The sequence below is a fragment of the Curcuma longa genome, chromosome 11 (genome assembly GCF_044706935.1).
Source record: "Curcuma longa cultivar G26 ecotype Majalengka, Jawa Barat chromosome 11, ITB_CL_G26_1.1, whole genome shotgun sequence".
Lineage (NCBI taxonomy): Eukaryota > Viridiplantae > Streptophyta > Magnoliopsida > Zingiberales > Zingiberaceae > Curcuma > Curcuma longa.
The window spans coordinates 9,700,084-9,723,675 of NC_133871.1; the positions used below are offsets into that span (position 1 = coordinate 9,700,084).

The 23,592-nt window shown below is 36.7% G+C and overlaps 3 protein-coding genes across 3 annotated transcripts; 1 reads left to right on the top strand and 2 right to left on the bottom strand.

Annotated features, from left to right (window-relative positions):
- Positions 1–175: 175 nt before the first annotated feature.
- LOC141840855 (uncharacterized) lies at positions 176–2,348 on the bottom strand. Its single transcript, XM_074728935.1, has 3 exons — positions 2,065–2,348; positions 1,716–1,935; positions 176–530 (listed from the first exon to the last, which is right to left on the bottom strand). Exons 1-3 carry the CDS (start codon positions 2,265–2,267, stop codon positions 315–317), a joined length of 639 nt encoding a protein of 212 aa, XP_074585036.1. The 5' UTR covers positions 2,268–2,348; the 3' UTR covers positions 176–314.
- Positions 2,349–2,867: 519 nt separating this feature from the next.
- Positions 2,868–16,576, bottom strand: LOC141841894 (vacuolar protein sorting-associated protein 51 homolog). The gene is made up of 20 exons (XM_074730092.1): positions 16,384–16,576; positions 15,358–15,497; positions 14,773–14,827; positions 14,576–14,683; positions 14,018–14,116; positions 13,839–13,916; positions 13,662–13,739; positions 11,412–11,546; positions 10,356–10,456; positions 10,156–10,223; positions 9,727–9,800; positions 9,212–9,278; positions 7,605–7,720; positions 6,418–6,684; positions 6,205–6,321; positions 5,730–5,801; positions 5,577–5,627; positions 4,467–4,697; positions 3,937–4,113; positions 2,868–3,302 (listed from the first exon to the last, which is right to left on the bottom strand). The coding sequence occupies exons 1-20, from the start codon at positions 16,573–16,575 to the stop codon at positions 3,189–3,191; spliced, it is 2,340 nt and encodes a 779-aa protein (XP_074586193.1). The 5' UTR covers position 16,576; the 3' UTR covers positions 2,868–3,188.
- Positions 16,577–17,389: 813 nt separating this feature from the next.
- LOC141839397 (uncharacterized) lies at positions 17,390–21,480 on the top strand. The gene is made up of 13 exons (XM_074727135.1): positions 17,390–17,742; positions 17,840–18,251; positions 18,343–18,946; positions 19,232–19,272; positions 19,502–19,570; positions 19,692–19,792; positions 19,899–19,977; positions 20,290–20,388; positions 20,458–20,526; positions 20,618–20,667; positions 20,760–20,841; positions 21,018–21,109; positions 21,197–21,480. Exons 1-13 carry the CDS (start codon positions 17,390–17,392, stop codon positions 21,357–21,359), a joined length of 2,214 nt encoding a protein of 737 aa, XP_074583236.1. The 3' UTR covers positions 21,360–21,480.
- Positions 21,481–23,592: the final 2,112 nt, after the last annotated feature.

Below are 23,592 nucleotides of genomic sequence, written 5' to 3' on the forward strand. Positions count from 1 at the left end.
GATGTTAAGAATAGATATTTTTATAATTATTATAATATCATAAATTTTTTTTTCTCAAACTGGAACCAAACCAAGCTCCGAAATGATTTGCAATGGCATGTTAACTGCTTTGCAGCTCTAAAATCACACTTTTCATACAAAGGAACCAAACAGATGGGAATTTCTGAACACACTCTGATTGTAACATAATTTTTATTACTTCATCAAGGTTTCAGACCAGAACCAGTAGGGAAATGGTGAATCATACATCCAATCGATACATATGTTTGGATGGATAAATTGGTTGAGACCGCAGATGATTTTGCATTTTGTGTTTAGAAATGCAGCTTGCCGGCCAAGTACCATGAATGGATGGCTAGGCTGCCGAATGCCATGAGGTTGGCAAGGGAAGACAAACCATGAATCATTCCAAACTTTTTGTTCATGGACTTGAGTTGTGCATTGGACTTTGCTGCTTCCACATTCTTTGAAACTCCAACTTCGTCACCAATGTTTATATCTCTTTCAACTTTGTGCCTCTTCTTCATCATCTGTGACAAAATAAAGATATGAATAGCATGAATCTAAGAAAAAAATCAACTGCTCATAATAAGTTTTTGGTTTAATTATAAGAGTTACTATACTTTTTGCATAGCAAATAAATATCAATTGTGCTTTTGTCATAAAAGCCATAGGATAGAATTTGACTGTAAAAGCAACATATTAAAAGTTCAGCGTAGTTCAGTGGTATCGTAGGCTTTCCTATGAATGAAGGGAATATGGAAGGAAAGGTACTTGAGGAAAAGTTTCTCCATGTGTTGTTTCTTCATTTCCACCCAAGGAAGTAGGAGGAGGACAAGAAAGATGATTGGAAAATAATTTTCCAACTTCTTCACATATTTCTTTCATTTGATTATGGTGGAAATACAATCGATGATGATTTTGACAAGAAATCATCTTTTTTTTCAAAAACTAGTATATTAATCATTTCCCCTACCTTTCCTCTAGAACTTTTTTTTGCTTACCTCCTTTTTATCAGTTATTTATCCTCCTCTAGGAAATTGGACCACAAACATGCTCTAATGCATTTCAAGAATGCATGATTCAGTTCTAGATGATCTAAACATCCAAGTCTCCATATCACAATATAGCAATTTAATCAAAGAACTAAACGAGTAATTGCTCTTGCTGTCACTATAGAAATGAGTCATCCAATCTCAATTGTGAAGTAGTATCTTCTCATATAAAAGCAAATTGCAAAGCAATTTAATCAATAAAATTGTTCACACACTATAACGCAAATTCTCATTTTGCTTGCCACAGTTTATACACTTATTCAAAACACCCTCTATATTTTCAAATTTCGTTTACTAATGGAACTGCCTATATCAAACACTTTACAATTTCTACTTGACAAGTGGCAGTTCCTTTAGAGATGAAACACTACTAATGGCCGGGAAGCAACATGATAAGACTTCCAACTAGTTAGGAAAGATTTTGATAATTTTGAAAGTTGAAACTATCGTAGGTGTTCAAAAAAGTTTCAGCATCACTTGTCAAACTTGGTAGATATATCCATTCATTAATGGCACAACACTACAGATGCAAGAAAAGCGTACAGATACTTTCAACAGAAGACCAATTCCTAGATTACCTTATCAACAAGAAGAAGCAAATAAATTCAACTGATGATAGTAGATGTCATGTCACCATTTGCAGATGAGTTGGATGATTACCTCGATAGTCATTGGGGTGAAGACAATCAGGTTGCAAAGGTCGAAACCAAGAGCAGAGAGGAGGAAACCGAGCTGATACTTCTCTATGGACGAGGCTGTCCTCCACGGATGGAGATAAGCAAACGCGGCCACCGAGATTGCGGCGCACACAGACACCATCGTGAAGTAGGCAGGGAACATCTTGCTCTGAAGGTTGCCGAACTGGTGCCTCGGCAAATATCTGCATTATAAATGCGTTTACTACATAAATCGATACGATTAAAGAGAACGGTAGAAAAGTTCTTCATCTTCATCATCGACAATTGGAACAAAAAAGGTGGGGTTGGGAAAAGGGATCGATCGATTTTACTTGAACATGATGATGCCGCCGATGAAGGTGACCCAGAGGGAGGATCCCCAGGCGGCAGAGAAGGAAAGCAGGTGGAGGAGCTTGGCGGCGGTGATGGCGGCGGCGGGAGCGTCGGGCCCCGAGCCGAAGACGTCGGGCGGCGAGAATACGACGCCGACGGAGAGGAACGCCACCGCCGTCAGAAAGCGAGTCGACCACGCCATCGGAGACCTCCGCGCGCGAGAGAGACAGATCGAGGACTAGGGTTTGCGGTGGAAAGTTGGGTACGTAGGCGAAGAAAGGAAGTCGACGGGAAACACCGGAAGAGGAAGAGCTCTTATAAACGACACAGTTAAGAGTTGAGACGGAGGGTAGGATTTTCCATTTATACCCTTTGATCTGAAATCTGTATATCTTCTAGAAGAGGGTATTGTTGGAATTTCATTAAAAATGTTTAGTAGTAGAAGTCATTTTTGGCAGTTGACTGTTCTCCTCTCGGGGTTTCAAAGTTTTCCAATTTTGGCCGCTGTTTTAGATTTTTTATATGTACGAAAAGTCCACTTTTTTTCTTTTCAAAATTCTTCTTTAAAATTTTCACTCTTTCGAATCACATGCTTGTCATATTAGTTATTTTTTATCAAATAATATACGAACGTTAAGAATTAAATAATAAAAATTGAGACCAAGATATCTTCAAGATGAGATTAAAGTAATACAATCAAAAGATGCCGGATCGAGATAGTCAATCCTCAGAGATAGTCAATGAAACTAACTTAAATTTATCATTTTTTTTTGAAATTAAAGTAATAATAAGGATCACGATCTGTTGCAACGAATTAAAATTAAAAGGAGTAAATCAGATAGGTACAGTTTGGATACATACAACACTATTCGGCCATCAACACTGAATCTGGCACACTCACTACGAATGTTTATGAAGTCGAACACAAGTTGCTCTTTATCGAAGAAATTAAGTGATCAAAAATAAGGAAAGTCAGAAGAGATGGCAAATGAGGAATCTGATATTTTCCAGGAACCCAAGTCTTGTTCCTTAATCTCTACTCTGAGTGCAAAAAATGCAACCTGAACTTTGTAAGCTTATCATATTGTTTCCTCCTTTGTGATCTGAGAGTGACATCAAGGAGTTAAGTTTGGCTCTGCTCCTTGCTCTTCGATAACTTTACGCTGATCAGTTTATCTAATATGGGAGCTTCGAGGGGAATCGGGTCGAGACATCTTTCATGAGCCGCACCGACAACCTGCAAAGATAAAATTTTGGCAGTAATTTCTGGTCCAATCGCCCAGGAAGAAGATTTTTCAATTTAAACGGTACATTTGATTGCAAAAGTTGGTAGTCATGAAGTCACCAAAACGTTTTACGTGAATCTACTCCAAAATTGCAGCTTGATTAAAAAATATTAACCTTGATTATTGTCAAAAAGATAAATAAAATTCAATTTTTAGTTGTGCATATCATACTTACCCTTTGGGAAACTATTGACTGCTTCACATATTACTAAGATAAAACTCCATAAGGTACTCTCTAAAAGAAAATTAATTAGATGGCTGGATTTTGGTTGTGAAGCAAATACTTGCTAAGCATAAATTAAAGCAATTAAATTATTAATCTGCATGGACTTAACCATGACACATGTTTATTAGCGTCATTACTATTAGTTGGATTTTCTGCATCACTAGAACTGATAGAACAAGCTATTCACACAAATGAATGGATATTGAAATATAATAGCCAAATAATCAAATGCTAATAGCAGGATAGCACGCCAAAGAAGATATTTGCAATGCCTAGAAAATAGAAGATATTTGCACGAATGAAGATTTCAAGTATCTTAATGTTGATTTCATAGCTTGCACATGTGACGTGCCACTTACCTCTTTTAAGAGAAAATCAATTGCTGCTTCATCGTCGACAAATTCTTTCAGGGTGTTCTTCAAATATTCAGCATCCAAGTGAATCTGTTGAAACCCACTTCGGTTAAATGTTTGGAGCCGCACAAACTCTTGTAAGCTTTTGAGGCAGAATTTGATAATGGTTGATAAAACTGATTCCTGCAATCATAAATCAAAGCTCATTGAAAATTCAAATATTAAGCTATATTAGTTCTTAGGCAATGGCAGGAAATGTTTGATATTGCAAAAGTGTGAATAATTATGTTGGCAACAATGAAAGCAGTGTGTCTGGACTATCTTTTTTAAAGGACGACTCAAATGGAGACATTTATTTCCATGTAAGTAAATCTCTGTGCATCTTTTACTCAGTCAGGCATTCGAGCAGAAATACTTTTTGAGATCTACCTTGCTATATTAGTGATCTTGGAACCATAAAAAGTTATTGCCTATGGGCTTCATGATTGCCATCTGTGTTGAGATTAGCATTCGTAGAATGATCAACGAATTCTAACCTGTGTGTGTTGTACTTTAGTAAATATCTCCATTTTTTGTTCAAACAACTTAGCAAGATGGCTTTCTAAAAATTGGCTTCTGGCACGTTGAGTATTTGTCCGGGTTAATTTATCCTCACGCATTGGATTGCTACGTGATGAAGTAGTGCTTCCCAAACTGTCGGAATGGCGGTGCCGCCGAACCAGTCCTTGAGGTAAAATTTGTTTGACTTCCAGTCCTACAGCTTCCAACTGCAACATAATGAAGAATGCTGGTCAAAATTCATCTGTATGCTAAAGCATTCAAAGAAATAGAATTTAACTGCAACAAGCCTTGCCCCTTTGACAGGCCATAAAATCTTTTCAACCATATTTACTAAATGATCCACGATTAACCCACTTAAAATAGTTCTAACCTGTTCATTACAGATAAAATATTGTTATCGGGATCTTCAAAGGTAATTAGAATGCAACTTCAATTTAGCTTTCTAGGTTGATCAAAATCATGAGGATCCAAGTTTTTTCTGTTTCAACAGCCATTTTATGGACTTAGATTAACTACGACTCCTAGAAGTTTGGTCGGGCATGCACAAGGAAACAACTATTTGATAATCTTCATCATTTTCTTCTTTAACACAAATATCATTTTTCTTTAAAGGAAAATGAAGTTAGCATGACTCTAGCACGATAAAGGATCAGGTATTATCACTCAATTTGATGACTCTACATCATCATAAAAAGGCTGTGTAAGAAGCACTTATTTTTCAGCTGTTGAGTTAGGCTTATAAACCAAGTACCAAATTTGACAATAAATACAAAGAGGAACCAATATGTTCATCTGCCGAAGTGAGTTAAATCAAGATCGAAGCTACATTGCTAGTTAGTCCAAAAACATTCTGTTAACATCTGATGGTTCATTTTATGTATATGTGCATATATCATTAATAACAGCAGAAACAGAAATCCAGCTATTCATGCTTTTACCGCTTAAATCACATAAACATCAATAACAGAAAAAGAAGAAAAGAAGTATCTTTTCAACTAGCGAGAAGGACAGACTTACCAGCAAGTTAATGTATTCGAAAGTTGCATGGAAAAAAAATACAGAACCACCTAAAAAAATTAACTGACCTCTTGAAGGAGCAGATCAACGAACATGTGAACTTCACGTGGTTCCTTATGCTGTCAAATTATCAAACAGTCAACATGAGAATTAAATAGAATAAAAATCAAATTTCATCAATCAACTGCTAACGGACTATAACAGTTGGCTATGAAAATCACCTTGATCCAATTAGGTGTAATGAACCTCTTTTTCAAGAGAACTGATATCTTCTGGGTTCTCATGTTTATATACTGCAAACAAAAATTAATTAACATAGTGTAACAACATTACAGTAATTGTAATAAAGAAACCCAAGTTTTCTAAAACAGCAGGATGTTTGATCAGGAGAGAGACCATTAATATTCTCACTTAGGTCAATTGCAATAACAACCTCAGGAGACCACACCTTATTCAATAGTCAGTAGTCAGCTTGCATGAGATGATCAATAATTTAACAGGAAAATCAATTTGTGATTGAAACTGATATAGAACGGGAAAAAAACAAAACAAAAATCCTTTGATATGAATCAGTATGAATGTAATTAATTCTCAGTGTAACCAAGAAAAGCCCCAAGGCATAGTTTTAACAAACACACACCTGTCCATGGTTAAGAAAAGATGTTCACAGAAAATCAAATAGATTGTAATTCTTACAAGTAGCAAAAGCCTTTCACCAGCTGAATGAAATATCCTACATATCTCTCCAGGTACAAATGGTGGTCCATGTTCATAGGTACGGGTACCGCCTCCAGAAAAAGAAGCAGCAATTTCCTGACATATTTATTGTTGACTTTACTATCAAACTAACATATAACTGCAGCAAGATGTTATTATCCTTGCGTATGCAGAAAAGATATTAACAGCTACCTCTGTTATTGTAGGTATTGCACTCTGCTCTATGAATACAGAAAGTTGAGCCAAAACAAGGACTAGCCCTGCCTGCACTTTTTCCATTTGCACAGCATCTACTTGACATGAATCTGGATTTGCAATATAACCTCTTCCACAAAGTACAAGAAATTGTTCGTCAAGCTTTAGAAAGAATCCTTGAAAACCTTCTTGCACCCAATCAACTATTAAGTCTGTCAACTTTGCTAGCAACTCTAAATTATCATCAAGAAGCTGACGAAAATCCTGCATTTAGTAGATGACATTCACACCACAAAAATTCACAAAATACAGAAAAGGAGAGTAAAATTCAAAATAAATTCGCCCAGTATGCAGAGTGTACAACAGGGGCAGTCTTGACTCTTATTCGTGGTTAGCGTACACAACGTACGTTTCTTTTGAATAGCAGGGGGGCAATCCAAAAGGCCACATGCACATGCTCAATCTTGCGATAAAAATATTGAAACCTACTATGCAAATCCTTCATAATGCTATTATATGAACAAAAGCAAAGGCAGGAAAAAAAAGTGACTGCAGCAACAAAGAACAACTGATATTGTAGTGAAAAATAAGAAATATAGTTGACTTATATTAACAAAAAACGAAGGAGCTTCTAATGAAACGTGGACAAGAGAGGTGTGTTTACTGAAGTATACATGTATGGTAGCATAACACAGAAGTCCTATACAAACTGATGCTCAAGGACTTCAGTCATCCACCTGCAGAATAGATTTCTAACAAGAACCTATTAAAACAAGCTAGTTGTTCGGTGCAAAAGGAATTTCCCAGTTTCCACCATGTTCCAAGATATGACAAAAACTTGTAGCAAGGCAACATATCAAACAGCAAGGATGCTAAAGTAAAGATATGTCATTGAAAGGAAAAAACCATTAGGGATTAAAGATATAACTCTTGGTTTAGGAAAAATCATTAGGCATTCACATAAACATTGAGGCATGTGCGGGCACAAATCAATTTCACACTATTGACTATTGGATGCAACAAATGAATGGAAATCTCACTGCCCATAATTTCCCCATGAGAAATAAACTTCAACTGCAATAGTAGCTATGTAGGAAATATATGCCAATTACTTAAACTTTAGCAATGAACTATGAAGATGATATAAATAAATATAATGCTTCATTAGATATATAGGTCCTTACCAATAAGAGATCCAAACTGCCCTGTATTATAGTCTTTTTACTGCTTTCTAGTGTATTTTGATATGGGCATTCTTCCACCACTTCCTTCTGGGTTTGTTGGCCTTTGCCAAGTGCATCTGTCAAAGCAAAATAACCATCAAATTGTTTCACTCAAATTGGATAAGAAACAATCCTACAATAACTGTTAGTAATTTCCGATTACATAGACATTAGAAAAGATTAAAGTACAAAATAATCATCAAAGATTGGTTCTCAGAGAATGACTTCATTGCAAGCTACTTGTACAAGTAAATAACAAAAAATAGAAGCATCAAAATAAAAAACTAGGCCAAGTTCTGTAATATTGTAAACCAGAAAATAATTCCAGAAGGAGGAACAAATATGCAAGGAGATCAGCCATCATTACTAGGACTAAATCAGACACACAAAACCAGACCAAATAAACCTAAACACCTACAATCATATGCTAGGAAAGAAAATTCCCAATGTATTATCATAAAAATCCTTCTATGGGTGGGTACATCCACAGCTTATATGATCTTAGAAATTTGATTAATATTATATTATATCTGGATTTGTAGTTCAATTATCATAGCTTCCAGACTTTTAATTGCAGAAGAGTAATGGCTAGAGCCTAAAAGTTGAATCAAACAGAAGCAGAAATGTATCAAAAGAAGTACAACTGAACTGAGCACTGCCATATTTAAGTTGTCAACTTTGAACTCATAAAGCAACATTTGAAATATCAAGCCATTGTGCTGGATTGTGGTCTTTAACTAGAACGATGTGATTTTGATACCACGTTAGACTACTAGTGACAAATTGAAGGTGGAGGGATGAAGGTAGAGGGAGGGAGGAGATAAAGAAGAAGAAAATGAAGAAAAGGTAATTATATATTAGAGCAAGGTATGTTTAAAGTCTTGGTCCTTAGGTTGAATGGCACAGTTTCGACACTCGTTTTGTGTTAATACTCTACAGGCTTTGGCATGCGCATACATCAAACTATACCAAGATGAATTAACATGAGTTTTATTCCTTTAATACCTTTTTCACTTATATCATATTATATTGGCATGTTTTGGGATGTGTTAAAACATGCCAAAATAAATTCATGAGTTTTAGTCATTTAATCCTCTTTTGTTTTTTTTCTACTTTTAACAAGAATATAACATTTACTAATTGAACTAAAATCACGAGTTTTAGTCATTTAATACTAGCACGACACAATAATCAACGGCATGACTCATTCAAAAGACATTACTTATGCCAATCAATATTAAATTTTGATAATTTCTAGGAACGATATGTTTAGACTACACTGCTTGATATGACAGAAGATTCCAAACCATGCAGAAAGTTAAATGATTGATTGCCTTCTAAGATGACAACAAATGTGTATCAACCACGCAATGGTTTGGACTGATTTTCTTTTGTTGTTTGTATAGGTAACTATTAGCAACTAAGTCCAAAATTTATTTAGCTCACTGTTTGTACGTTTCTAATTCAGTGTTCCAAACAACATAAAAAAAAGAAATCATCTACGGTATTGTTGACAAAAGTACTCTCACAATAGCAGAAGTTTAAACAATAGAAATAAGATATATCACCTGTGATCTCATATAGAAGATAGGAAAAGGAGGTGGAGATATACTGTTGAACAATACTCCTAGCAGCCTATTATAACATAATAAGATCCAATAAGCAGATAAATATCACAAGAAAAACTATATTTAAGAGAAACATATTGTGACAATTGTCAACCTATTGACTATTTGGGAATATGAAGCCATGCTTTGAAAATTCATTTTGTACATGTAAAACCACCAAGCTTCAACTTCCACAATCCCAAACTGTTTAATTGGTGAAACCAGATTGCAAGCCTTCCAAGGCCCAGAAAACGAAGTGATCAATTCAATTAGAGTGTAGCCACCATTCCCTCTCTTCACAACATAGCGTGTATATAAAAGTCATCGGTGCAACCCATCCATGTTTTTTAGTGATCTGATAGTATTGTGCTAGATTGGAAATCCTAGCATTGCTTTCCGGCTCTATCAACTATGATTGAATTTAACTTAGAAATTAGTCAAATTGAGGTCCAAACATCAATAAGTTAGAGAAAGACCTCCAGAGAAAAAGCAGGAAGGGCTGCCTCAGCCAAAATTTCATCCATAACATTCACATCCTCCCAAATTGCTCCTGCATTAAATGGGACAAGCCTCATTTGTGTTATACTGCCAAAGAGAAATATCCAGAAGAGAAAGACACCAATGGTAATGCATAATGCACACCACAGACTACCATATTGATTACAAGATAGACAGATATTCGGATGCACCTAGGTAGGTGCTAAAAGGTAGACAAGATTCACATATATAGATGATCAAACATAGACAAACATTAGGATGTCTCTGCATGGATGCTTCCATATAGAGTAACTTAAAATAAGAAAAGGTTGCATTTCAAAAGAAGGTTAAAAACAAAAAATTATTGAAGCAAACATCACAGAGATGAAAGTCTTCCTATAACATAGGCTGATGATAACAGTCCTTACTCATCATGTTAAGTAGATCTGCAGGCGTCATCCTTTCTTTTATTCTTTGTTGAATACTTCCATAACGCCTTCAAGTACAACAATAAGCCAGTTAATAAGTACGATTGACTATAAATGTTTCAAAATCTCTTGACAAGGAGACTGAAAACTATTAACATCAAGGATAACTCAAAATTTTAACCACCAAATTGAAGATTTACCGGTTGAATAGCTTCTGAACAAGTTCAATGAGTCGTTTTTCAGAATCAGGGAAGATGATAAGATAAGCACGGATAATTTTGGAGATCTCCCCAACAGAAACCTGCAAAAGGCCATACAAGAAGCTCAATGCTGTTCATAATTGATGGAAAACAAGCAAATATGTGAAAAAGAAAGGTGATGTCTCTAAAAGATATCGACAAAGCAACTCCTTGACGAGGATGCTTAACCAAGTTGTAGGTCACATTCCCCAACCACGAAGACCCCTTTTAAGCCAAAGAATGAGGAACTTCCACACGAGGAAGGAAGAAGTAAATCCATATAATATATGTATAATCCCTGCTTCAAAAAGGTCTGGGCTATCTTCTCTCAACGAATCCAAGGAGATGGGTTAATTTAGCACTATCTTCTCCACCAAAAATTTAGTTATCCTTACATGCGGTTCTGATCTTGTGTTTTCCCTAGCACTAAGTGATTGCACAAACAATAGTTCTCAATATATTTCTTTTTCGGAAATGAATTTTATTGCATCCACATATAACAAATGTGGACAAAATACAACTTAAGGCTAATGTCTTAGCCTAAATTGATTGAATAGAATATCTGTAGCCTTTAGTTAATTAAACCTATCAGCACAATTTACAAGTGAGCATTCATCATGCCAGATTCTAGTTTGTTAAGATCATTATATCTAGGGCATCATGTGCATAGATGATTCATCAAACTTCATAAGGTGTGTTTCAGAATAATCTCAATGTTACAGATCTTTATTAAATTTCTATATCCAATAAAATATATTTTCAGTTCATATATGAACCCAAACAGGAGAAGATATTCCAGGGTGCAATTCAGATGGGCAATTCCAGATAGGCATGATAACTCGGTACTGGACGCCCTCAACTGCATGAATTACTTATGGAACAAACATAGAAAACAATTCAGAAATACAATATAACTCTAATAAACAACAACTGGAGAACTAGATGAAATGATTAAGGAACAGTAATAGATAAAGCTGCCACATGAGTACATGCTTAGCGCTGTTATAAGGCACTTACTGTATCTGGCAATTGACCTATATTAGATGATTCAGTGGCATCGCATGCTGATACCCCTGTCTCCTTGAATTCATCCTGGAATTTTGAGAGATAATCCTCCAGCTTCTCAAGCAGCTTTGTTTTTAAATTATCAACCTTTATGACACACCAGATTAATGATAGTCAAAGGTGAGCTCACCTCATTTACTCTATTTTTAATATCACAAAATCATTTTTGATGCTATCAACAATCAACCACAGATTCAGAGAATACAACATAAAAAAAATAATTACAAAAAAAAAAACAATTGATGCAAATTGGGAATTGTTTTTATTAGAATTTTGAATTATAATTCATTCTGATAATTATCCTAATTTAGGTTTTGAACTTTTAATTTGGTAGTAACAATTTTAATTTGATTAGAGTTTAATGGATATCTTGTTTTGATTTGGTAAAGTTTTGTTTTGATTGTTGTGTTACCCAATCAGTGGTAACTCCTTCCTAATTTAGTTGATATAAGTCTATAAAAGTGGTGTCATCTACACGTAATAGGAAGGTTTTTGATTAATAAAATTTCTTCTTTAATAATCTGTGTGACACAGGTTCATTTCTCTTTGTAAGATAATTATCACCGTCGCTTCATCAATTTCATCCAAATTTCTGTGGACTTCACCAGTTTGATTTTGAAGTTGCATCACCAATCCAACTTTGAATGGGTACATAGTTATGCAGAATTAAAAGTAATAGTCAACAATGAGTTATTGATTAAATAGAATCTCATCATACAAACAAAACTACCCATTAACCACACTACAATCTGTCTTTAAATGTGTAAATCAGTCACACAATTACAAGGAAATAATACATGAATGGGATATTCATTAAATAGGAGTTCATTATAAAAAATAAACTACATGGAGACACAGAATTTGAATTCATATTAGTCAAAAACAATCAGGTGAATCAAAAAAGAAATATCAAAAGAATTAATTGGCATATGTAGTCAAGCATTAATCATCTTTTAACTAATGACCTCCAGTTTAGAATTAGCAATCTAATATCACCTCCAATTTGAACTAATTTCTGAGCTCCTGGTTGATCCAGGAATCAGACCCAACATTTAATTTTTCAATTTCATGCTGAAGAGCAAGCACACTTCTCAAAGAGAGGAATGATGTTCCAAATCAGTAACCCAGCTAAAGCACAAGTCACTTGAATTAGCCTGGAGATTTTGGTCCTCAGTCAGCTAGAAGCATGCTGTCAATGCTCAGTATGGGTTTCAAAGGTGTGCCATAGGAGGAGAAGGAAAAGGAGATGAGGAAGAGGAAGATGAGGAGTAGATGACGAGGATGCTTACCTAGAGTGGAGAGACGTCTCATGAGCTGGCGCTGGAGAAACATGAGTCACGACACACAAATCTGTGGAGGAGGCTTCAGCATGAAGAGGAGGAAGCAAAAGCTAGGTTCAGCATGGAGGAGGCTTCAGCATGAAGCTGATTGCGCCACAACTTCTGGAGCAGAGGAAGAGCCAACACGGAGTGAGATGGTGATGTGGAGGAGGAGCTCAATGCAAAAAACTATGTATTCGGAGAAGTCAGAGCTTTTCATGGAGGATGCATATAAAGGAAGCATCTCACAAATCGCAACCGCTTTGAGGATCTCTCGTGTCAGTTGGTGGGATTCAATGATGAAAAATAAAGTCATAGGTGCATCCTTAATAATTCCATTAAACATATTTATATCCTAACTTTTATTTGAAGAAATTGTTATGCCATAATTATAATTGTTTAATTCGAAGGAAGAATCAGTCCGTGTAGATCAAGTATTAGGAATTGATTTTTATAGGGAGTGATCTAAGTAATCATGTATACCAGGTTTATAAGAGTTACACTAGGTTTATAGGCTTTGAAAAGAGTTGCAAACACAATATATAATGTTGTTACAGCAGTAGACAAATGACTTTAATCCCAAACAATTACTTCTCCTTTATCCTCTTCCACGAATATCTGAATTTTCTTCTCTCAAGGAATCTAAGACATATTGCATTCTCTCATATCCTCACCCACAATATCTGATCCTATGACTCTGACATTCTCAGGAACTAACTTTAAGGCTCTGAACAAATTCTTGACACATAAGGGGGAAAAACAGGTATAAATTGGCAAGACACACAAAAGACCAAGGTAAAAGGATAAATAAAATGATAAAATTGAGATTGATACAACAGGAAAAGAATAGAATGACAGGAGAAAAAAAGGAAGAAATACCAACAGGGAAGTTCAGCTGTTTCAGAAGCACTACAGCTTCAGCTCTAGCTTCAATAGGCTCAGAATCCAAGTATATCTTTGCCTGAAATAATTTCCTTCAGAACAATAGGACAGAAATATCCCAACCTTACATAGTTCAGAATAGAAGTTTAACAGATAGTAGTTTCTCGCCTAGAGGTACCTGAAGGTTCTTGATAACCAAATCTATTGCCTCTTCGGATGCCCGCTTACAATCTTGGAAAGATGAGTCCCCATATGCCTAGTCAAAAAAACACCTCCAAGTTGACCTGATTCTAAGTCCATGAATTACAGATAAATAGTAGTAAATGAACATCCAAATAATTCAAGGAAAAAATTTACCTCAAAAATCGGCTTGGCTCCAATGAAATATCTAACTGCATCTGCATAAGCTTCTACTTTGATACATTTTGCAAGCCGAGTTGGAAGGTCATAAATGAACTGCAATTATAAAGCATAAATAATTATAGTTTTCCTAGAAACTACACCTAAAAAGCAGGTAATTTGTAGATTACAATTGTTAAAGAAGTTGCTAATGCCTTATCGTATTGAAACATTTTCTAATTCTATATATTTCCTGAATATGGGGATTAATCAATATATAATCAAAGAAACTTCTAAAGTAGCCATACTTCATCAAACAATGTAATTGACAAAGAACAACAATGATAAAGAGATAAGAGCATATTAAAAGCATGATTCTAACTCAATTTTGTAACATAAGCTTCATATAATTCTCACTCATTCACCTAATGGAACTATGTTTTATCCAAAAAAAGGGTCAATATAGTCAATGAAGAATTTGTAATAAATATCAATGCTACATAGAGTTGATTAGCAATCCACTTGAACAAAGATTTAACCAACTAGAGATAAAAACTACCATCTTCAAGTACATACTTGAACTTTTCGTAGAAGATTCCGAGTACGATGCAATTTCTCTATGTGCTCCCTCTTTTCAAAAAGAGATGTATTCACCAAATCACTCTTGGATTGAACAGAAGTAATCTGCAGAATGGCTCATAATTAGATTTTTTTTGTAATGAATATATGGAAAGTCATCATTCAAATTTCATATTAAAAATACTGATGTCCACCTTTGCGAGAAGTTGCTCCATATTTGTCTCCATTCCAACTATGTTATTCTTCATCCTACCAGTGATCAATATGCTAGTATTCAGAACACTTGGTTTCAAATTCACAGTGGACTATACAAAACACGGCAGTAACTAAACAATCAATATTTTAAGAAAAAACAAGGAAAAGAAAATGAGACTACAGAAACTTAGCTCTCAGGAAAATGAAAAATGCATCGTAAACAACAAAGATAAGGTTATATAATCTTGGGATCATATTGACTTTGCTACTGACATTAGGGATGCCATAAAATAAGATATTCTTCATGAAAATAACTTGATCATGGAAAGGAACACCAGAATGGATCTCCAACTTGACAGAAGTGGTTAAAATAATGCATCTTTTGCTGCAGTTATTCACACCAATGTCGCTCTGATTTTGTGTTTAGGCAGACCACAATTTCATAAAAAAGTGAGACAGATATGTTTTGCAAGAGTTAGAAGATAAAGCTTAAACCACCTTTACGAGAATAAAATAAATAGATACACAGAAGAAACAAGAAGGCCAAGATTACAGTAAGATAGCAAGTAAGAGAAGAGTTTTACCTTTTTATAGTCTCAGTAGCATTGATAAATTTGTTATAATTCTCATACACTAACATCTGCAAATCAGTATCAAGATTCTTAATTTCAGCTGCCATCTCAACATGCTTTTGAAGAAGTCCCTCCAAGTTTAATTTTTGAACCTGGAGAAAGCCTGAAGGTAAGCATATTGCACCAAGCTGGGACATTAAGGAGTATTCCTTTCCATACCAACTCATGTCAAAAGATATTTGAAGGTTAAACATATTCTATGCTAACTCAATAAATTCCATTCCTTCATTTGCATGATTACATGATTTAACATAGTACAATCTTTGCGCTAAAAGACCAAATAAATACAACAAATTTTACAGCCTTATCATACTGCTAGTCATTGCATACTTACTGTTTTTTGCTTCCTCGAATTTTAATAACAGCGAATAATCTATCATTTTTCAATATGAAGAATGTGCAGAAATAACTTGTTGGCTTTTATTGTTCCTGGATTTTACTTGTTCATCTTCCTTTGCACCTCTCTAGCATACCGCTCCACGATTTTATGAGAGATTCAGTAAGGATCAAAAGCCATAGACACGAAATCTCATGAGGAGGAGCAAAGACAGACAGAATTAGTAACAGGAGGTACGTAGGAAAATTGATTAAACCGGGAAAGGTTCCAAGTTTCATCGATTGATCGCAGTTTCACTCAATAACTAGAATGACAAAGTAAAATGCCATAGAATTACTCGCCCTAAGATCCTAAAAGAGTACAAGCTCAAAACCGAAATCAAGTGAGTTGTCTTCACAATGAGCTGACCGTTAAAATCCACACAAAAGGGAAGAATGGATAACCCAAGGAAGCCACCAGATAGAATCAACATCTAAAAAGTGCGTGCGGAAGAATTCTGATGAATTCTACAAAAGATCTAACACACACCAAAAGGTCGCAGAGCATTCCAAGATCCAGAAAGGAAGACCATCGAGAGAGAGAGAGAGAGACGAATCTGAAGAAGTAGAGAGAAGTTGGAGGAGGCGAGAGAGATCCCGTACCAGGATGCTCATGTAGACTTCGGGATCAAAAAAGGGCGAGTTGATGGAGTCGGGGGAGGCAATCCTTCGAGGGGAGACGCCGGCGCCGCCTCCCACGCCGAGGGCCGCAGAAGCATCGGGAGAGTAGAAGCTGGCGAGCAGATCGCGCGTCCTCTTCGCCTTCTCGTCCATCGGCGGGACGCCCTCGGCCATCCTTCTCCTTCCTCCGCTAACCACTCACGACTCCGGTCGCCCGATCGTGTGTCTACATATATATATATATATGTAACGAATCCAGAGACGAAGCTCAATCGGCCCAATTACCCGGCCCGGCCGGCCCCGTCCTGTGTCTTAGTAGTGTTGTAAACGGACCTGTGTCTTAGTAATTTGTGTGTTTAAATTAAATTAAATTAAATTAAATTAAATTAAAAATAAAAATTGAAGTCAAATAAATATATATATATATATATAATTAATAATAAATAAATAAATAAAGATTGTGTGCCTTCTCTGTTCAGTGTTCATACGTATCATCTAATGAATAAATAGCTGACAAACGATTGAGAAGAGAAATTTTCACTTCCCCCTTCAAAGTTTTAATCCGATCAAACAAAAGTTTTAATATCATCCAACAACGCAGAGTTTGCCGTTACATGAATCAGTGGAAATGGAGCGACAAACCTCGCCGCAAGCTGCGAGTGAAGCCAGTAGTCGATTCCCGAGACAAAGATTGCTGCTTTGGAGCTCATCCAAAGGGCTCCAAAGCCGCAAATTTTCGCAGCAATCTTATGAGAAGGAGGTGACTGAAGATGGCAAAGAGCGAGAGATCGAGATGCACACGGAAGTGGGCATTCAGAATAAACAAGGCATCATCGATCCAGAGAGCAGTTTTGGGCATTGCTTGATCCAGGAAAGCCACGAATTTGATACCTTTACGAGGATAATGAGAAAAGCCCTTTCGTCGGCGAAGGGGCACCTTGCTGTCTCTTTAAGCAGAAACCTTACTTTCTAGCTGCCTTGAGGGTTAATGGAGATCTCAGCGGACGAGTTGCTGAAGAAGATCCAGGAACTTGAGAAGGAGCATGCTCAACTGAAGCAAGAGATGTCGAAGCTGATGCCGGCGGATGTTGGTGGCATGCGCCTTCCGCCGCTGCGGGTGAGGCCCCCGATGCAGAGGCGGAACAGCGGAGGCCTAGGCGTTGATGTATCGGCGTGGAGGAGGGCTTTAGCTTCCTTTGGGCTTTCTTCAGGGTTGCACCAGGAGAGCCCGGGGATGATTTGCTCCGCCATTTCCCTTTCTGAGAGGCAGAATCTGAACATTTTGCAATCCATGGGGCAGTCTGTCCACATATTCGATCTCGAGGGCACGATAATCTATTGGTCAGTTCTTCTCTATCAATCCTTTGACTCTTTGATGTTGCTCGGAATCCTGGCTGGTTAAATTTGAGCGATCTTGGTGGTCTCATTTCATCTGTAGGAATCGTTCGGCAGAAAATCTATATGGTTATTCTTCATCTGAAGCTCTAGGGAAGCATGCATTCGAACTTCTTATCGATGCCTGCGATTTCGACATTGCTGGTGATATCGTTCAGCGGATAGTCATTGGGGAGAGCTGGACAGGGAAGTTTCCTGTGAAGAACAAGTTAGGAGAAGGTTTTGTAGTTATTGCCTCGAATACTCCCTTCTACGACGATGATGGTAGTTTGATCGGCATCATTGTCGTCTCGAGCGACTTAAGGTTCTTTCAAGATGATACATCTCCTCCACCTCCAACTGCCAAATCACAAGCCTCTGAATGGAACAATGCAGGTGCTGTGAATGAGCATGGTTCTGGTTCTGATCCTCAACAACCCATCCAAGTTGCTATTGCATCCAAGATCACAAACCTTGTGAGTGTAGCGCAACTTGTTGCATTTTCATTGTGCTAGAAGAGCTCAAGATCACATTCTAGTTTATTCTGTGTTTTATGTTTAAAAACAGGCCAGTAAAGTAGCATGCAAAGTTCGTTCTCGGATAAAGCCAAGCAAGCACAACATGGAACCCGTAAACAGAGCTACAGACGGTCAGTGCCCTGATCTTGCCTTAGACCATAAGGAGGAAGGTGGTTCTAGTGGATGTAGCACACAATCTGCTACAATGGAGGAAAAGTCTCCTGCCAAAACAAGCAAAGTAAATCGTTATGAAGATGAAGGAAAGGCTGGCATTTTCAAGATCATAAGCAAGACGGAGGCATTACTCGTCAATAAGCGTATATCATGGCCTTGGAAAGGGCATGAGCATGATGACGATGAAGCAAAGAAGCACTTTTTGTGGTCATGGCTTCATGGTGACCAAGAAAATGACAAGCATAGTCCAAAATCATCTGAATCTGCAGGTAGAAAAGTAGAAAATCAAGTGACTGAAAACAACTGGACAGGCAGCGACGATGTTTCAGGGTCGTGTTCCTCCCATAATGCGAGCAGCATGAATAGCAGCGGAAGCACTATGAGTAGCAATGAAGTTCAGAGGGTGGATGTGGATGCTGACTGCTTAGATTATGAAATCTTATGGGAAGATCTTATAATTGGAGAACAGATAGGTCAAGGTAGTCAGATTTTTTCAGTTTCTAACAAGCAGTTTGGCAATAATTAGGATCATTACATGACTGCATTAGAACAAGAAGTTGCTTTAGGCTCACCAAATCAAATCCCAACTTTTCAGTTGTTTTTCCTCTTTGATGTGTGCTATGGAAAGTTCTTTATTACTATTTAGCTAGATGTCTTAATGCCATTCTAATTAGCTGATGAGAAGACTGTTGATGTTGCTCTTATCAATCTGGTTTCAAGCTAAAGATTGTATCACTGACTCTGAACGCCTTGTACTTCTCCAGGTTCGTGTGGAACTGTATATCATGCTCTGTGGTATGGCTCGGTGAGCATCTCCTCTACTTTTCATATTAATTTGAAAATGAGTTGCTGCATACCTCGCTCTCAGTAAGCTGCTACTGGAACTGCATTGCTGTTGAGTCTGTGTTGTTACATATAAAAAATAATAAGATAGATTATTAGAAGCCAGAAACATCCATCTGATCGAACAAATTCCTCATTCATCGGCAACTAGATAGTATGGGTAAATCCAGTTCTTTCTTTCTTTCTTGCAGGATATTGCAGTAAAAGCATTCTTAAAGCAGGAATATTCTGATGAAGTGATACTTTCCTTTAGAGAAGAGGTCAGTGATTGCAACAAAACTGATATTTAGCTGCTCATTGAGAAGCCATATCTTATTACCTGTGATTAAGTTTTATTCCATATATTGGAGATAGTTTTGATTTGCAGTGGTTTATTTCAAGGTATCAGTCATGAAGAGGCTACGGCATCCAAACATACTGCTTTTTATGGGTGCAGTCACTTCTCCTAATCACCTTTGCATTGTGACTGAATTCCTTCCACGGTTGCTGCACTCACCCTTTTTCTTTCTTTCTTTCTTTCTAATTGGAGATGATTCTGAAATAAACTGATTATCACTCAACTTTGAATTCAATAAATAACAAATGCAGTGGGAGTCTGTACCGCTTGTTGCAAAGAAACACAACGCGGTTGGACTGGAGAAAGCGAATCCTCATGGCTCTCGATATTGTAAGTGTACTTCCTGAAACTTCCATTCAAATTCACATAAAAACACACTGCATTTCGACTTTGAAGAGGGAAACATAGCTTCCAAATTAAGGTTCCATCCATATTGCCATGGTTTATTCAGTTTAGTTTAGTCATCAAAACAATCAGAGGAAGAACTGCAGGTGAAAGAAATCGACAGGCTTTGCTTTTGACTGTTGATGTGATTCAATTCACGGTCATCATACTAACAATTCACATGTATATGACTTGGTGAAAGGTTTTGGATTCTCTGAAGACTTCAGGTGACTGCGAAAAAATTCAATTGTTTTACAGGCAAAAGGAATGAACTATCTTCATCGCCGCAACCCTCCGATCGTCCATCGCGATTTGAAGTCATCAAATTTGTTGGTCGACAAGAATTGGACTGTCAAGGTGGCTTTGCTCTTTCTCACTTCTAACAGCTACATATCATACTCTATTAACTGCCATTACCTTGAACAGGTGGGTGATTTTGGACTATCACGCTTGAAGCATGAAACATATTTGACCACCAAATCAGGGAAAGGAACGGTACTGTTCTTGTAAAACCTGAACGATGAATACTGTCTTAATTAGCTTGAGGTAGTGGATTATTCATAATGCTTAAAAATTTTCAATTTAGCCGCAATGGATGGCCCCAGAAGTTCTTCGAAATGAACCTTCAGACGAGAAGTATGTTCTGTTCTTGTTTTGATTCCGCTGGCATTTCAGTTCACAATTATGCTCTTTTTACTAATTTCTTCTTCTCTGGGAACAAAAAATAGGTCAGACGTCTACGGCTATGGCGTGATATTGTGGGAGCTCGCCACCAAAAAAATTCCTTGGTATCAGCTAAATTCCATGCAGGTCCGTATCGAATACCTTTCATAGATGAGTTAGGCATCGATCTATATTTGCCTGAGACACTTTCTATCTTTCAAAACAAGCTTGAGGTTCTTTCTGGATTCTAATTTCTAGTTCTATCTACTAGGGTTTTCGTTGTTTGTGACAAGCTTGCTTGCTTGCTCTCTTTGCTGGTCCAGGTGATTGCAGCAGTAGGGTTCATGAACCAGAGGCTGGAAATACCGAAAGACTTGGACCAGGGATGGGTGTCAATCATCGAGAGTTGTTGGCTGTGGGTCATTCTTCACTCACCTGTAAATTCAGTATCTTTGGTAGTAGCCAAACCTCATTGAATGCTCGTCTTGTGTTTCTGCCGCAGCGAGCCAAAACTTCGGCCAACTTTCCAAGAACTTATTGAACGACTGAAAGAATTGCAGCGACAACATTCTGACCAGACTCAGACTCAGACTCACCCACCTCATGCTCCTGCATCCAGGGATATCATCGCACACAGCTCTCAGGACTGGAACGAGGTGGAATGAATGAACTGCGACCGACAGAATTCCCACATTGTGTGCATGGAGCCTTTGTGCAAAATCCAATAAAAAGGTTCTTTAAAGGAGCAGCTAGCTCAGGTGAATGAATGTTGCCAAAATTTTACAATCACAGGGGAAAGATGTTGTCATCTGTCATGTATTGCAGAGGAAAAAATTTAAACCAACAAAAAAAAAAGAATGCAATGCTCTGAATGTATTCAATCGTAGTATCTTAATTAGAGGTCAATTACACCAACTAAATGTTATAATTTATTTAAATAGTATTAGTTATATATTCATATAATAGACTCTAAACAATTGGAACAAATGTGGCTCAACTTTGACAATGAGCTTTTAGAAGCTAGCCAAAATGAGAAAATCATAGAACTGCAGAGGTCAAATAAAGTTAAGCCAAAATGAATGAATGAATGATCCTCTAGATGTATTCAACTTTTAACATCTGAATGACCCTCCGTGAGTTCATGTATGTTGTTGCATGCATACTCGATTCTATGGCAAACCGAACGTACCATAAGCTGAAGAGAATAGAGATGTTTTAATATACGATTGTGACGTGACAATGTATAATAATTGCTAATAAATGTGCAAATAGAATATCATTAATGCACGCTACTAAGATATTCACATGTAGACTAAAGATTGGTTAAACTTAACCATCAACCCACCGTGTGTGGACTATTAGAGCACAAAAATTCAAAATCATTTTGCAGGTGGAATAGTTTGACTATAGTTATGAGAAAAAGATGCATAGCTAAACTTCATTGATTGCTCACCCTGTCTGCTGCTGCAGCAAACCAAAACTCCGACCAACTTTCCAAGATCTTAATTATTGAACGACTGAAAGAATTGTAGCGACAACAGTCTGCCCAGAATCACCCACCCCATCCTGCATCCGGGATATATCGCTCACAGCTCTCCGAAAGAGAGCTCTCAGGACTGAAACGAGGTGGAATGAACTGTGACAGAATACCTACACAGTGTGAATCAAGCCTTTGTGCAAAAACAATAAAAGGTTCTCCAAAGGAGCAGCTAGATCAGCTGCATATTGCCAAGAACAAGCATAGCAAACGTTTACAATCACAGGGTTTATATGCTTATCGACTGCAGTTCTTTTGCCCGGAAGATGCTGTCATCAGTCGTGTTACCGACAAGCATGCAGTCTCAAAATCCCAAAAACAATTGAGTCAATTCAATTTGAATGAATATGTCAATCACCCCATTAATGTCCACAGTAAATACAAGCATCCCCTTCAAATCTTATGTCACAGCAGCAAGTCTAATTGCCCTTCTAGATCCTCAAGGGACAAAGAAGAAAACAAAGGGAAGGAAATGAGTTTCAGAAAAGAAAATTTTAATAAATGAATAAATAATACTATCAAAATGAATGCTTTTCAATATAAAAATAAAATAAAAATATGGATGTATTCTTAAAACTTTTTTGGGTGTCAAATCAGACAAAAAAGCATTCAAACAGATGAAAGCAATATGAGATGAAGTTACTTCCCCTCATCATTGTTGCCTAAGAAAATAATGCAAAGTAATGGAGGGGAATTTAAACTTAAAATCAAAATGAGTTATGTAAAACTGAAAGTGAAATGAGGTGAAAATTTTCCAGACTGATTCTTTCAACCCCATCATTTTCATCAACACAAAACTACAAAGAAAAGCTATTGAAGAAGCTTTTCTCCACAGGCATTTTCTTGGATCCACTTGTTCGCAAATATAACTTAGAAATGAAAGGGAGTAAAACTTGAAATGAAAACAAGTGATGTTAATAGGACTGTTACCTGCATGATGGATGAACTCAAATTAGCATCTTGAGTTGAGACAGCACCAACCTTATTGTACACAAATGAATGTTGAGCGATAAAAATAGCAGAGCAACAGCTAAATATCTTCTTTTAAAAAAAATTAAAAACAACCTGGAAAAAAATTAAGTAAATTTTAAGAGCTAGAATGAATAAATTAACATAGTATATGAAAGATAAAACCGGTGAGAAACGAATAAGAAAAGAATGGTCAATAAACTAAAAAAAATATTATAATCTATTTAAATATGACTAGTGATCTGATTTAATGGAGAGGAAAATTTTAAACCAATAAAAAATTGAATGAAGTGCATTGAATGTATTCAATCGTAGAACTTAATTACGCCAACTAAATACTAGTTTAGTTTACTAGTTTGGTTTATAGATGCCCACCCATACCTGGCACCTCC